Genomic DNA, 16,619 nt, shown 5'->3' with positions numbered 1-16,619 from the left:
CTTCATTGGTCTCCTTGTTAACACTGCTCCTGAGGCTCTGCATGAAAAAGCCAGCGGTCCTTGCACTTTTTATGTACTTTGTGGCATTAGCTGTATTTGAGTCAGCAGCTGGGATGAAGGAGGGTAAGGAATTAAGGATCAGGGACCCCAGGACCTTTCTGCTCTCGTTTCTTGTATCTTCCAGTATGGCCGTCTTCCTAGCCTTTGAAAGGTAGGCTGTACTTGAAAATAAAAACTGGGGCGCCTGGGTGGCTCAGTGGGTTAAAGCCTCTGCCTTCGGCTCAGGTCATGATGCCAGGGTCCTGGGATCGAGCCCCACATCGGGCTCTCTGCTCAGCAGGGAGCCTGCTTCCCTTCCTCTCTCTGCCTGCCTCTCTGCCTACTTGTGATCTGTCAAATAAATAAATAAAATCTTTAAAAAAAAAGAAAAGAAAAACTGATGCCCATACAAGTGTCCAGAGGAAGCTGGCTATTTATGCTGACATTTAAATCTCATTAGATTTTGTTTCAAGCCATTAAATTGGGGTACATTAATACAGCTTTTATGCTTTAAAAGATAATTTTTTTTTAAAGATTTTATTTATTTATTTGACACAGAGAGAGAGAGAACGAGAGAGAGAGCAGGAACACAAGCAGAGGGAGTGAGAGAGGAAGAAGCAGGCTTCTCGCTAAGCAGGGAGCCCGATGTGGGGATCGATCCCAGGATCCTGGGATCATGACCCGAGCCAAAGACAGACGCGTAACGACTGAGCCACCCAGGCGCCCCCTAAAAGATAATTTTTTAATTAAATCTTACCCAGCATCTCTTTTCTAGAACAGAAGCTGGTTTCAGTTTATAAAAGGCTTGTTTTCTGTGCTCATAGGTTCTTTGTAGATCAAGATAGCTACCAGGAGGCGGAGATGTGATGGTGGTCCTATCAGTGGTTACCTTCCCTCCCATTTTGGCTAGTAGCAACAAAGATCCTCAGCTGGCCAAGGGCAGCGGGCTGGTTTGAGGGAGAGCAGGCCTGTTCTGAGCATGTATTGTCTTTTGCAGTCACTCTTACACAATGCCGTTAGATATGATTGCAGGATTTTTATCTGGTAGTGGACCTCAGATGGATGGACAAGACCCATGAACTGTGAAATTAAAAATCAAAACTGCTCAGTGCTGTTGTTTGCTGGCTGAATCCCCCACCACCACCCAAAAAAGGGAGGAGACATCCAGATGCGGGGAACGGTCAATGAAATCTTTCTTAGTCTGATATTTTAACTGAGACTACCATATATGGCTAGAGAGCTTCTGATTCTTGGAGAATGATGGGTTCTGACAGGAGGGACCCTAGCAGTTCACGCGACTGACCTCTTTTAGAAGTGAACCCGAGTGGAATGCTGTTGGTATATTGTGTACAGATACGCTGTCTGCATAGTGTTCCTGTTCAGTCTTCATATTAAATAGAATATTTTGTCAGTCTAGGAAGAGACCATAAAATGTCTTCTTTCTTAAATAGTTTTCATCTGTTTTGCTTCCTTTTGTCCTAAGACACACACCAGAGCTTTTAATTTGGTTAAGTGATATTTCCATGTCTTCCCAGCTGCATTTGGCTCAAGTTTTAAAATGTCATTGTCACTTAGCTGGATAGACATTTGCAGGCCATACATCGGTAAACTAACATTTTTAAAAAATAAGTCCAGAGCCCAACACCATTTTGTTCCCCACCATTTTTATCTGCATGTTGTAATGGGAAAAAAAAAAACAAAAAAAACAGGTCTCTGAAATCAAAGGCAGTCTTTCTGCTTCCCTGTCTCCTCTCCCTCCACCTCTCCCCTCCTCCCTTTGTTCTCTTGTTCCCCTCCCCCTGCTCCCTTCCACTTCCATATTGAAAAACTGCTTGCGCTGGATGGATAATTAACGCAGAGCTATGGAGCAACAGGTCCCACTGGTGGCGACTAAATCTGAAGTAAATGTTAATGTCGTGCAGGCTCACGTGTATTAATAGGTGAAGGAGATGAGTGAGGTGAGACTCAGATCAGCCACTCTGGTGTATGACTTGAAATAGATCCTCTTAATTAGAGAGCCAAGAACCATAACAACTAACACCTTCCACCGGCAGTGGTGGGCTGCAGCCTCATTAGTGAATGAAAGAGGCATTCTAAATTAAAACCGGACTCCATCCTTTGGCTGTGAGTTGGGATCATCTGGCTCTGGGCTTTGAATCTTTGACACGGTGGGGGCTATCAGCGCAGGCATTACAGTGAGCCGGGGTGTGGGGGGGTGGGCGGGGGTGTGTGTGTGTGTGTGGTTTTCTCTTCCATAACTCCAGAAATATACCAACCTAGGCAGCGTCATCAGCTATAGAGTCAGGTCATTTGGATTTGTTTGTGGGAGTCTGGATGCTGGAATCCTACCGTAGAGGTTGGCTTTAGGAGTTTCAGTTTTGAAAAATAAATGCCAGGGCACCTGGGTGGCTGAGTTAAGTCAGTCCCCATTCTCCCAAAGAGAATTAAAAATAAAAAAACCGTTGGGATGCCTGGCTGGCTCAGTCAAAACAACATGTGACTCTTGAACTCAGGATTGTGAGTTCCAGCCCCATGTTGGGTATAGAGATTACTTAAAAAATAAAATCTCCAAGAGCACTTGGGTGGCTCAGTCAGTTAAGTGACCCACTCTTGATTTCAGCTCAGGTCGTGATCTCAGGGTCGTGAGATGAACCCCACATCAAGCTCCGCGCTCAGCACAGAGTCTGCTTAAGATTCTGTCCCTCCCTCCGACTCCCCACTCCTGCACACACACTCTCCCTCTCTCTCTAAAATAAATAAATCTTTCTTAGAAAAATTAATGCTTTGACCAGCTTTCTAATTGGTTTGTGTACAGGTGTTACTGTCATCGGTTTCTAGGCCCTGACAGGCCTCACAGAGAGCCACACCAGGCTTTGAGATGCATATATTTCAGTGTACAGTCTTTGAGGAATTAGAGCTCTTTTGTTACGAACTGTTTTATAGCTGACAGAATGTCTTTGAGATCAGGTGGTCAAGCAGCAAGTGAGAAAGCTGTGAATAGCCACTTTCTGGCCAGGAAACGCAGGCCAGGGCTTTTTTTTTTTTAAGATTTTATTTATTTATTTGACAGAGATCACAAGCAGGCAGAGAGGCAGGCAGAGAGGGAGGGAGGAAGCAGGCTCCCACTGAGCAGAGAGCCCAATGCAGGGCTCGTTCCCAGGACCCCAAGATCATGACCTGAGCCGAAGGCAGAGGCCTAACTCACTGAGCCACCCAGGCGCCCCAGGCCGGGGCTCTTTAACAAATGATCTGAGAGGAAACATTTATAGCAGTGAAGGCAGATGGATATCTGCAGAAGCTCTGCCCTCACAGGGTACTCTCTAAAGAGCTACATTTTCCGGGGCGCCTGAGTGGCTCCGTGGGTTGACTGTCTGCCTTCGGCTCAGGTCTGATCCCAGAGTCCTGGAATCGAGCCCCACGTCAGGCTCTCTGCTCAGTGAGCCTGCTTTCTCTCTCTCTCTCTGCCTGCCTCTCTGCATACTTGTGATCTCTCTCTGTCAAATAAATAAATAAAAATTTAAAAAAAAAAAAAAAAGAGCTACATTTTCCAAGACAAGCCAGGACTTTCCAGGAATCACCTTCCTTCCTGGGACTTGGACCGTTCTCAGAAGGAATGCTGAAGTCTTATGTATTTTTGGGTTCTAGATGGACAGCTGAGTCTTCTATAGGTCTTTAGGGTAGGTTCAGTTCGTAGTTGATTGTATGTGGTCCCCTTGTTAGCTGTCCTTTTCATGTTGTTCTAGGCTATGATCCCTGAGAACAAAGGCTGAAATCTCACCACTTAGCACATTGCCTAGTGTGAAATAATTAATTGTTCATTAAATGCTTGAATGACTTTGATCCTCTCTCCCCAAAGGCTGTTTCTTGGTGGGATAGATCATAACTTGTTTGCTTTGTGTCTTTCCTCCAGTGTAGTGCCTCTGGTGTGGCACTGGTTAGTTAGTAAGCAGTGGGAACGCAATAAATATTGACTGATGGAGAAGGAAGTGCTCAGCCTTGAGATTGAGGACGATACCTTGATGGATAGTCCACTGTGTCCCCCACAAATAAGAGAACTACCAAAGTTTTGGGGTTTTTTTTTTTGTTTTGTTTTGTTTTTTTACAAACAGCTAGGACTCAAGATTTGAAAGAGCCAAGAAACTGATTTGGGTTCTAATTCTGCAACTTCACTGATTCTGTAGCTTTAGATAAGTCCCATTCATCACCTGCATGATGGGAGTAAGAATTCTCACAGTGTGCTGGTGAAGATCAAATAAGACCATCTGTGAAAACACTCGTGAACTGTAGTACACTATGTAGATGTAAGATGAGATAATCGCTCTGCTATTTCTAGGCTTTAGTGATTAGGAAGCATATTGATGTCTTTACAAGCAGCACTGGCTCATTATAGATAGCGTCCTCATGGTTTTCACTGCTGAGCAGCGGAAACTCTGATAGAGCATTTCCAACATTACCTGACTTCTTAACTTTTAATGATTTCCTTTTATAGAGAATGGCCCTTAGCACCTTGTCTTCACTGATATATAAGGATAAGAGGATGCTGACACAAAGCCTTGTTTTTTTTGACAAACATATCATGGCTTAAAGACTGGCATGTGTATAATTGTTTCAGGGTTGCACACGAAACTTAAGGGAATATCATTCTTATGGGGGAAAGAGCTCTGAGATGGGAAAGTCTTCAGGATGTGAATGAGGGTCCTGAGGTTACAGAATCTCCTTTCTCCCTAGAATCCTTTCCTTATTGGCAGTATTTCTGATACACAGCAAAGCTAGTCTTTCGCAAAGCAGCCTCTTTCCAAACTAGTTCCTGAGCTTATTACTCCAACAACAGTCTTTCTTTCCTGGATCCATTTCATGAATCCTTTTGCTCTAGATATTTGAGTTGAAAAACTGCCTGCTTGGGGCGCCTGAGTGGCTCAGATGGTTAATCGTCTGCCTTCGGCTCAGGTCATGATCCCAGGACCGTGTCTGGCTCCCTGCTCAGAAGGAAGCCTGCTTCTCCCTCTCCCACTCCCCCTGCTTGTGTTCCCTCTCTCACTGTCATATAAATTGGGGGAAAAGGGGAAAAAACTGCCTACTAAGTATCTTGAAAGGAATTGCTAGGGGCAAAGAGGAAGCACCGAGAAAATTTTATGATGGGCAGTTTCTGTATTCCTGCTGTACCTGCGCTAAGCATTGTCTAAAAACACAGAAACCCCGTCCATCCTATCTTAGTTACTGCCTTCTCAAAACACTGCATTTTCATGTTTATTTCAAGATGTATATTCTTTCTCTGAGAAAGCAGCAAAATCTCAACAAGGCCTCACTCTTTTAAATGTTCTGTGTTCATCCTGGAGACAGTACTCTTTCTTGTGCTATTCCCTAAACTCACAGCCCTCGGGCTCCTGGGTGGCTCAGTGGGTTAAGCCTCTGCCTTCGGCTCAGGTCATGATCCCAGGGTCCTGGGATGGAGCCCTGAATCGAGCTCTCTGCTCAGTGGGGAGCCTGCTTCCTCCTCTCTCTCTGCCTGCCTCTCTGCCTTTTGTGATCTCTGTCTGTCAAATAAATAAATAAATAAATCTTAAAAAACAAAAACTCACAGCCCTCATCATGCACTTTAGGGCAGACAAGAAGAGCCTGTGGCCGTGATCTAGAATTCTGAGAAATGAGTGTTCTTAAACTTGGTTTCCCTAAAAGTGATCCTTTAGAAACCAAGCAGGAGCTACTTTTAAAAAACCTCTTAAGGGGCGCCTGGGTGGCTCAGTGGGTTAAGCCTCTGCCTTCGGCTTGGGTCATGATCTCAGGGTCCTGGGATCAAGCCCCGCGTGAGGCTCTCTGCTCAGTGGGGACCCTGCCTCCCCCTCTCTCTGTGCCTGCCTCTCTGCCTACTTGTGATCTCTGTCTGTCAAATAAATAAATAAAATCTTAAAAAAAAAAAAAACTCTTAAAATTTTTAAGCATTTGACCCACGTGTTTAGAAAAAGAATTGAGAAATCAAATTGTTTAAAGAAGATATAAATGAGTCAGGTGGGGTGGTTCAGTGTGGGGCTCAGGTTTGGAAGTGTGGACTTTGATGTCTTACTGTTTTGTGACTTAGAAAACAAATTATTTCATATGTGATTTAACCACCAAAACAAGGGTCAGCCCAACTGCATTGCCTTGCCTCATGACTTTGGAGGGTTACATTCACTTCCTAGAAGCCCATTCTTTTCGTGTCCCTCAGTTCTTTCAAGCTTTATTGAGTACCTAGTATGTGTCAGGCATCTTGCAGAGTGTGGAGGTACAAAGATAAATAAGCCATAAAGAAAGGGATTTGGGTACAGTGTGGCACAGAAGTGTTATAGGGAATCAGGGGTTGCCAGAGAAGGCTTCCCGGAGGCACTACCTGACTTGAGCCCCAAAACATAAAGAGTCCACCCGGTGAAGACATGAGGGAAGGCCCAGCTTTTGCGATTATAGGGAGCAGCTCCAGAATGAATAGACATGCAGTGTGGAGGAAGGGTATGGACTGTGTGGGGAGCCTCCAGGTTAATGAAGCTGGAGAAAGATGGAGAATTCTGGCCACAGGAGTCTTAACCTACAATACTGGTACTGATAAAGCTTAAACTTTATCCTGTAATAAAGGATAGGGTAGGGTAGGAGTGATACTGAAGAGCTTTTTAATTAGGAGGGTGATATGATCAGAATTGTGTTTTTTTGTGTGGTTTTTTTTTTGTTTGTTTGTTTGTTTTGTTTTGTTTTGTTTTTGTTTTTTGATAGACAGAGATCACAAGTAGTCAGAGAGGCAGGCAGGAGGGAGAGGAGGAAGCAGGCTCCCCGCTAAGCGGAGAGCCCGATACGGGGCTCGATCCCAGGATGCTGGGTTCATGACTTGAGCCGAAGGCAGAGGCTCTAACCCACTGAGCCACTCAGGCGCCCCCAGAATTGTGTTTTAAATAACTAATTCTGCCAGCAGGGGTTGGGGCTAGATTGAGGGAAGTGTGAAGGGTGGCCAGGAGGCCATTTACGTCTTGGTAAAAGATCGAAGCTCAAATCACCTTGCCTTGCCCTTCTCTGCTTTACATTGTTTGGTGGAGAGTGTCTTGGTACAAAGCCAAGCGGGCAGATGAAAAGAAAGGATGAAAAACCGAATCAGAAGTGACAGCCTTTTCAGGGTTAATTTTAATATGACAGCTGCTGAAGCATAGCAGAGTCTGTAGGCCTTTGCAGATTACATGCAGGCATCTCATTAGTTTGGATGTGGCCTACGCAAAAATCCATTGGAGAGAAGTGGGGAAGACTTTACAGGTGACATTCATCTGTGGTCCTCTGGGATTTGAAGACCTGTCACAGTAGGCAGGTGTGCTCCAGTTTTCTGCCTCCTAGTAAGGATCTCCTGAGATTCCACCAAGGAAAAAGGGAGAAAAGGAAGCAAGGACCTGTGAAGGCCTGGTGGAATACCCAGGGCTGCAGGGAAGCATGGCAAAGCAGGAGAGAGAAACGTTTGCCACGCCAAGTGCTCTAGCTAGAAACAGACCAATGTAATATTAAGCCCTGGGATTTCAGGAAGAGTCCTTATGTTATTCAGCCCTCAATTTTTTTTTTAGTATTTCTTTTTTTTTTCTTTTTTTTTTTTTTCTTAAGATTCTATTTATTTATTAGAGAGAGAGAGAAAACATGAGTGGAGGCAGGGGCAGAGGGAAAGGGAGAGAATCTCAAGCCGACTTCCTGCTAAAGCAGAGCCTGACTCAGGCCCCGGAATCCCAGGGCCCCAGGATCTGACCTGAGTTGGAGGCAGATGTGTCATCGACTGAGCCACCCAGGTGCCCCTTTCTCATCCTTTTTTGATGAAAAACTTCCTCCTTCCCATTCCAAATAGGTGACTCCCAGGAACCAAATATAAGATTTTCTTAAGCATAAATGTAGCCTCGTTCTGTAGAAGAGAATTTCTGATTCTGCATGCCTGAACTGAGGTCTCAATTTGCTTTTTCTTTTTTTTTTTTAAGATTTTATTTATTTATTTATCAAAGAGAGACAGAGCACAAGCAGGGGGAAGGGCAGGCAGAGGGAGAAGCAGGCTCCCCACCGAGCAAGGAACCCCATGCGGAATTCAGTCTCAGCATGCTGGGAACATGACCTGAGCGGAAGGCAGACATCCAACTGACTGAGCTGCCTAGGTGTCCCTCAGAATTTGCATTTCTCATAAGCTCCCAGATGATACTGATGTTTCCTTCTGATCTAGGTACCACACTTTGAGAACCACTACTGTATAGACATTAGAAATGGGACCCTCCCAAGGATTTAATAAAGTCTCATTATATGGTTCTTTTTTTTTTTTTTTTTTAATTTTTTTTTTTCAGCATAACAGTATTCATTATTTTTGCACCACACCCAGTGCTCCATGCAATCTGTGCCCTCTACAATACCCACCACCTGGTGCCCCCAACCTCCCTCATTATATGGTTCTTGGTGTTACCTTAATGGAAATCAGTGGAGGATCAGTAAGGCCTGCCCTACACAGCTCTAATTCTGACTCAGTATTGACTTGAGTGACTACTCTCTGTACAACCTCTGTATTATAATATAAACCTACAGAGAGGGAAGAGATCCAGTCTTTGTGTTGGGCCCTCTAATGAAAGAAATAAGAGGGGCATCTGGCCAGCTCAGTTGGTAGAGTGTGCAACTCTTGATCTCAGGGTTGTGACTTCAAGCCCAGCATTGGGCGTAGAGCTTACAATGAATGAATGAGTGATAGTTCAAGCCCCAAATTGGGCATAGAGCTTACAATAAGTAATAAATAAGAAAAGAGAGAACTAAGGTTCCTGTCTGGCTCAGTCAGAAGAGCATACGACTCTTGATTTTGGAGTCGTGAGTTTGAGCCCCATGTTGGGTCTAGAGATTATTTGAAAAGAAAAGAAAAAACTTGTTACATAAGGGAAAACATGAGAAATACAAAGGTGGGGGGAGAAAGTACAAAAAGAGAACTAACCGTGTAATCCAGAGGTCCAGGATGTCTGAGTAACCCAGGAAGAGTGTATGGAGGAGCTGTACTCGGTTTTCTGTTGCTGTGTAACAAGCTATCCAACACTCAGTGGCTTGAAACAGATGCTAGTTATTATCTCTCATAAGTCGGCAGGTTAACTGAGCTCAGCTGGGTGGTTTTTCTGCTCAGTGTGCTGTTGTCTGGGACCACAGTCCTTTAGAGGCTCGTCTAAGCTGGCATGGTCCAAGAGGACTTAGTCACACAGCAGTAGTTCATGCTGGCTTTTGGCTTGGCATCCAGAGGAAGCTGTTAATTGGAGTGCCTTAAGTCTCCACAGTGTGGCCTCTCAGCATGACAACAGGGCTCTGAGATGGAACATTCCAAACATGTAAAAATGGAATCTGCAGGTCTCCTAACACCCAGCCTCGGAAGTTACAACATGGTTACCTCCGGGGCATTCTATTAGTCAAAACAAGTCACAAGACAAGCCTCATTCAAGAGGAAGGAAATGGGCTACCTCTGGATAGTAGGAGTAGCAAAGAATTTGCAGCCATCTTTAATCTACCATAGGCTGATTGAGGCAAGTTTTACAGGATTAATAGGGGTTTAACAGGCACAGCTTTCTAGGAGAAAAAGTAGTGTAGAGAAAGAGATATCTGCAAGACTTCGGTTTGACCGGGGGTGGGGGGTGGGTACATGAAAGGGTCCTGGGAAGGGGTGATGGGTCTGTGCTACACAGGGCTCCGAACAGCAGCAGGTGGAAGAGCTTAGCCTTACTGACAGACTTTGAGGAGTGTGGAGGACCTAGCAATGATTTTATCAGCATGATACAGTTTGGGAAATGATTCTTAAGGCTCCAAACTAGTTCTTTGTGTCTTTCCCTGTAAGCCCAGTGTTCATAGCTATGGATTTCTTCTCTTTCTGAGATGTGGGAGGGGGTCCTCACTCTTGAGGTTATTACAGATAATGCCAGGTAACCATTTTGAAGGAAGAGCGCACCCTAGCAGTGCTTGTAGGACTGGCCAGAATAGGGGACTTGCGGCTTTGTGCCAGACCCAGCCAGGCTTTTTCCTGCTGCATCCAAGGTTAGTACTTAGTCTTGCCATTGTCTTTTCCCTACAGTAACCCTCCACTGAGTGAAGAGATGTTGCCTCCTGGGGAGTGGATGTGTCACCGGTGCACTGTTCGCCGAAAGGTAATAATGCCGCTTCCTGCAGGCTTTGCTCAGAATGCCAGATCTAGAGCACTGATATTCTAGAGCTAAGACGGCCTGGCCCTGAAGGCATTTTCGTCCCTTCTTCTTGTCTTTTCCAGCCCTGGAATCACCCTCACTCTCCCCATGGTGACTCTTTGGAATCCAGTAGGGCCTAAAATCCAAACATGAGCTGCTGAAATGGGCAGAAGAGGTGTGTTAATTTACTGAGCCCTGTTCATTCACTAGTGACAGGAGTAGGCTGATAAGTGGCTTGAATGTGGCAGCTATATCCATGACTGAAAGTGGCTAAAGAAAAAAAGGCTGCTTTCCTAGCTTGGTGGAAAAAGGATTTCCCTCACCCCAAGGCAGATAAGTCACTGATATCCAGAGGCTTGGCTGGATGTATGAGGGACCAAAGACTTTGAACCCATCTGCACCCCAGGTTGCCTAATCCCTCTTTAGCTCCCCTTCCCTTGTCTTTGATAATTCAGCACTGGCTTGGAGAACATCATTTTCTATTTTGAGTCCTTTTATGGCTTGCAAAAGCTAAATTCCTCTTTCTCAAAAAAGGAAGTAGGTGTGTTTCCATCCAGATTATGAGAGAACCAATCCTCAAATTATAGACTGTGGATTAGAATCTATGAATCGTAAACTGTCTCCTTCCCTCCCCTCACACTAATTACACAGCAAGCAACTTGCCTTCGTTGTGACATCATCTCTGTTTTCCCAGCCCCTGAACATGATGTCACAATGAATGATGATTTCCTTGGTTGCAGAAACAGGATGAGATGATTCAGAGATTGTGGTTTATGTGTGTAACAGTTTTCGGCCTTTAGGAAGGTAAACAGATAGGCAGACTTTTATTTTTCAACATGTGCACAAGGGTTCTTATTAAAAGGCAAGGCAAGGCCCAATCAACCACTTAGCCCCAGCTGTAGTTTGATTATCTCCTAAGGTCCACAAACCAGGCTGTCCTCTAACCTGTCCACCTCACAAGGTCTCTCCCTGTGTGTCCTTGGTTAGGTTAGAGCAGGGCCAGTTAGTAGCACCTGCCAGCCAGGAGGCCTTTCAGAAACCTGCCACTGAAGAAACTGGATGTGAAAGGGTTGGGAACAGCTCCGGGAGAAGTGAAGCCAGGAAAAGAGGGTGGAAAAGAGGAATTAACATTAGTTTGGTGCCCATCATGCGCCGGGTATTTTGCATATGTTGTCTCATTTAATCCATACAGCCATCTGTGGGTACTGGGAGTAGTACCTCCATTTTAAAGAGGAAGAAACTGAGGCTCACTAATGTAGAATAACTTTCCCAAGTTAGAAGTAAAGAATTAACAGAGCCAAGATTTGCGCCAAATTGCTTCACTCCAAGCTCTGTTACCTCTTCATCAGTTTTCTAGAAGCAGAGCTGCTTGGTGGGGATTCTAGTAGTCTTTTTCTAACATAGTGTGCTTTCCCCGAAATGCCGCTCTGACGTGCTTTCGGATGGTGCTCTTTGCCCATTGTCAAGTCTGCCTTTGCCAGCACCACTATCTCTGTCCGCCTTTGACCTCCTGTAGTTATGCTGAAGTAGACTGAAATGATACATCCTTTGGCCCTCAGCAACCTCTGATGTTCAGGTCCTGTCCCTAGTGGAGGCTGGATCTTCCCCTGACTCAGAGCTTTCACCCTTTTCATATATGGGACCCTCTTTCTCCACCGTATCTCTGAAAGGTGGAGAAAAAAGGTTTTATTAGTCTTACTTTCCAGACAGAGAAATTCCTGCACACCAACCTGAGTCATCTAGGGTCATAAGGAATCATTGAGAGTACTGGGACAGATCCCAGGTCTCCTGACTGGAGACCAGTGTTAAACCTTCATTTGACCACTCTTTTGAGTCCTAGAGGAAAATATAATACCAGCCATCCAGTCCTACTGAATAAACATGGTCTTTTTCCATTTCCCCATCGTCCCATTTGAAGAAATGTCCCTTTCAGAGTTCCAGTTAAACTTGAAACATTGAAAGCCACTGGACTCAGACACTGTGGTGGCTACCTTCCACACACCAGCCGTCCACTTTGTAGTGTAGTTACTTTACATGTTAGCACCCAGCCTCCCTGGACAGGGAGCTATGCTTGCCTATTTTACCTCTTACCTTTGTATTTGCAGACTTTATTTGGAGCAAAATTCTTAAAACCATTCAGAAGGTCAGGATGCTTCAAGGCAAACTACAGTGATGTTGAATCCCTTTACATTTTTCTCACTGTTCTCACTTAGCCTCACTCTCTTTATTCTCACTGTGGTAACTTTTTATCCCTTTGCCTCTGTGCTTTGTATAGAGATAGTGTGGATCATACGATGACTTAGAGTAAAGGATGTATGAGAAGTGTGTGTAATTGTTTCTAACTTTCTCTGCTGTTTGGTGATTCTCTGCCGCTGTAGTTTGTTAGTTTAGTGTAGTTCAGGTGTAGTTTTGTCAACTTGAACAGACAGGTGAGAGACCGGTGTTCCGAGTCTCCAGGCAGATGAGTCTGACAGGTTAGAAAATTTCATAATTTTGGCTAGTGATCTAGCAAGGACTTGGTAGTATCCATTTATTTCTCTTTTGTGGTACTTGATGTGATGGGCCTGCCTGTTCATTTGCACAGAAACGAGAGCAGAAAAAGGAGCTGGGCCACGTCAATGGACTGGTGGACAAATCCGGCAAACGGACTACATCCCCCAGCAGTGATACTGACTTGTTGGACAGATCAGCCAGCAAAACTGAGCTCAAGGCCATTGCCCATGCCCGGATCCTGGAAAGGAGAGCCAGCCGGCCTGGCACGCCCACATCCAATGCCAGCACAGAGACCCCCACTTCTGAGCAGAATGACGTCGACGAGGACATCATTGACGTGGACGAGGAGCCAGTGGCAGCAGAGCCGGACTACGTGCAGCCCCAGCTAAGGCGGCCCTTTGAGCTGCTGATCGCTGCCGCCATGGAGCGGAACCCCACCCAGTTTCAGTTGCCCAATGAACTGACTTGTACCACCGCACTACCAGGTTAGCCAAACTCTTACGCCCCACCCCCACCTCACCCCAGCTTCCCCAAAGGGCTGCTGTCCGGCTGGAGGGCTGTGCTGCCTGTGGGGTCACTGTGCGCAGAGCCGCCCTCAGTTTCCTGTTCTTCATTCTTCCTGGACATCTTTGAAGGTTTTAGCTTTTACTCTGCTTATTCAGTTTTCTGTTTTCTGCCCTTCAATGTATCACCTTTTTAAAAATACAGGTAATATGTTTTCATGGTTTGAAAGCGAAAAAATATACAAAGACTTTAAGTGAAAAATTTCCCTTCTGCCCCGTCTGCCATTTGCCTCGTTTCTACCTTCCTACCCCTCACAGATAACCACTGTTTGGTTCTTGTGTATTTCCTTCTAGAGTTTCTTTGTGCATATACAAGCAGTTATAGATAATATGCTCAGTATTTTCCCTCTAAATAGCTTACTTGGCATACTGCTCTACACCTTGCTTTTTTCACTTCACGATATCCTCTAGCAGTCTTTCATATTAAATGTAGGCATTCCTCGGTTTTTCTTAATGGTTACATAATGACCTATTATATAGACATGCCATAATTTATTTAACTGATTTCCTGGTAATGGACATTCAGGTTGTTCCTAATCTTTTGTTGCTATAGATGGTGCTTCAACAAATAATTTTATAATTATATCATTGTGTACATGTGATTGTATCTGTAGGGTAAATTCCTAATGTTTGAATTGCTGGGTTATAACTATGCATTTATAGTTTGGTAAGGTGTTGCTAAATTACCCTCCGTACTTATTTATTTATTTTTTTTTAATCAAGTCATGTCTTCTACTTGATACCACAAAGCTTCTAGATGTTCCTTTCTTTTTCCCAGAGAAAGTGAAATTGACAGTCTTAAGAATCCTGGTCAGGGGCCGCCTGGGTGGTTCAGTTGGTTAACTGGCTATCTTCAGCTCAGGTCATGCATGATCCCAGGGTCCTGAGATCGAGTTCCACATCAGGCTCCTTGCTCAGCATGGAGCCTCCTTCTCTGTCTCCCTCTGCCTGCTGCTCCCCCTGCTTGTTCTCTCTCTCTCTCTCAGATGAATAAATAATTAAAATTAAAAAAAAAAAATCCTGGTCGTCAGCAGGATGTATATGGAATCCAAGCTTTTCTGATTTCTGTTAAAAATGCAGTAAAGTTACAGTCTTTTCCTCAGGCACCTCCATCAAACAGTCTTTGTTGACTGACTCGGGCCCTTATATTCCTTAGGTTACCAGTATCTAACAACCCGGGCTTCTGACCACTTCATATTTGCCAAACATAAAGCTGTGTTTCTGCCCCAGAACAAATGACCTCTGACCATGGTTCTGATTTCTGTCTGTGTTCCTTTCCCTGCTTTCCTGTTCTTTTTCTCATTTGAAGCCATCCCAAGGGGTCTCAGAGAGAGACCCATATCTAGGCCATGCCACATGCTTTTTCCTGAGATCTGATCTTTCACATACTGTTGTTTCTGTGTCCCAGACTAGGAACTCAACATCCAGGAAAGCTCAGCACCATCAATTTCTCTTCTAGGTTCTAGCAAGAGGAGAAGAAAGGAGGAAACCACAGGGAAAAACGTTAAAAAGACACAGCACGAGTTAGATCACAATGGTCTTGTTCCCCTACCAGTCAAAGTCTGCTTCACATGCAACAGGTATTTTTCTTCCATCCTAAGGACTCTTCTCCATAGTCAGCAAATCATATTTTTTCTCTCTCCTGTCTCCTCTTCCAAACCCTCTTTGTTAAATGTGGACAACCCATATTCTGATGGTGTGAGTACAGAGACTGGCTGACCGACTGACCAGAGCCTTGACTGTCTTAACAAATTCCCTGAAGTACCTGAGACTATGTTTACAGAAACTTGGGTGAGAGGAGTTGGACTTAAACAGAAGCAGGAGATACTTAAACTAGCTAGAAGGAGCAGCTCTGGCCAGCAGAGACACAGGTCCCTGGAAAAGGCAGATAATTTTTTAAATCACCAAAGGTGAATTTAAAAGTAGTTCAAGTGTCCATGTAGCTAGTATGCATCAGACTGGATGACTTCCAAACGCCTCCAGGCTTCCCCATTTGTAGCTTTCCTGAGACACTGGTTTCCTTCAAATAGGATCTCCTCAGTGACAGGAACCTGCTGCTTCAATTACTGAAGCCGGACTTTGTAGCCTGGGTGTCTTAGAAGGGCAGGATAGCAGGAGAAAATAGCTATCAAAAAGAAATGTGCCAAAGGGAAAAAAAGAAATGTTCCACAACAAAAGCTGTAGGGAACTAGATAGTAGAGCAGCAGAACTCTGAGCCAGGCCCAGGCTGAGGCTCCCATGCATCTCAGACACCCGAGGAGAATCGTGGTTACAAGTCAGAGTTGGTATTTGCTGAAGCTCCTCCCTTGAACCATGCATACACAAATATGTTAAAAATCCTTCCCCAGCACACCTATCTCTGCATGTCATTTTTGCTGAGTGCTTTGTGCAGAAGAGACGTCTTTTCTTGCTGTAGACTCTAGAAACATGGCTAGAGATTTTTTTTTTTTAATGAGGTAGTAGTTAACTTTCTTTTAAGGAGTAGAAAGATCAGAGCAGAGTTGGCCGTCTTCCCCTTGTGGGTGCTGAGCATTGATCATTCCTGCTCTGACAGCCACTGTAGCTGTACTCCAAATAAACATTCCCTTCCCCACAAGACACATTCCTCTGAAAAGAGAGAATAATGGAGAGCCTGGTGGCAGCCCCGAACTTCATCCATCTTCCTGATCGTGAGTGGAACTGATCACTGGGGGAGGAGGCTCTGGGAGAACGTAGTGAGGGTTAAGGAGGAGAGGCTGTTCCACAGTGCAGAGTTGGTTTGAATTTTCCCATCTTGCCACAGAAATGGTCTACAACTCTTTTTTGCAGGAGCTGCCGTGTGGCCCCTCTCATCCAGTGTGACTATTGCCCCCTCCTGTTCCACATGGACTGCCTCGAGCCACCGCTCACTGCCATGCCCCTGGGCAGATGGATGTGTCCAAATCACATCGAACATGTGGTGGTAAGTGCAGCGTCGCCCCTTCAGTTCTCTTTGGGCACAGCTGGAACATGTGGACTGATTCAGTAGAAAGCATCGTAGGGTCAGGTTTGTACCAGAGTTCACCATAATCTCGCAGATACTGGGTTCTGTAGACCGTCCTCTTCAGGTCTGATTATTTTGAAATGCCTCAGCTGTGCATTTTGCCTTTCCCCACAATGCCTTGTTTTAGCCGTACAGGCGGACTTGGTTGTTTATGTATAATTTCTTCCACAGTGAATTAAGCAGCTGATGTTACAGCTCTAAAAGGGGAGTATGTTAGATCCAACTTATGGGAATAAATGCTCTTGTAGTAGTTGCTTCCATATTTTCCTGCCTCTTATTTTTAGAGGAAACAAACTAAGAAACTCTGAAACGTTTATTCCTCTATCCTAG

The 16,619-nt window shown here is 44.9% G+C and overlaps 1 protein-coding gene across 3 annotated transcripts in view; it reads left to right on the top strand.

Annotated features, from left to right (window-relative positions):
* The window catches only part of PHF12 (PHD finger protein 12), a 45,483-nt gene that overhangs the window by 15,671 nt on the left and 13,193 nt on the right, over window positions 1-16,619 (top strand). For 2 of the 3 annotated variants that reach the window (XM_047707327.1, XM_047707328.1), the window contains exons 3-6: window positions 10,103-10,175; window positions 12,796-13,189; window positions 14,727-14,847; window positions 16,076-16,208. In XM_047707327.1, coding sequence (XP_047563283.1) covers window positions 10,103-10,175; window positions 12,796-13,189; window positions 14,727-14,847; window positions 16,076-16,208 — 721 coding nt within the window. Of the gene's footprint in view, window positions 1-9,417; window positions 9,561-10,102; window positions 10,176-12,795; window positions 13,190-14,726; window positions 14,848-16,075; window positions 16,209-16,619 lie in introns of those variants that run through there. The other variant, XM_047707330.1, reaches the window with a different exon arrangement.

The sequence above is a fragment of the Lutra lutra genome, chromosome 16, assembly GCF_902655055.1.
Source record: "Lutra lutra chromosome 16, mLutLut1.2, whole genome shotgun sequence".
NCBI lineage: Eukaryota > Metazoa > Chordata > Mammalia > Carnivora > Mustelidae > Lutra > Lutra lutra.
Note: the sequence above shows the minus strand (reverse complement) of the source record. Positions and strands in the feature narration are given on the sequence as shown.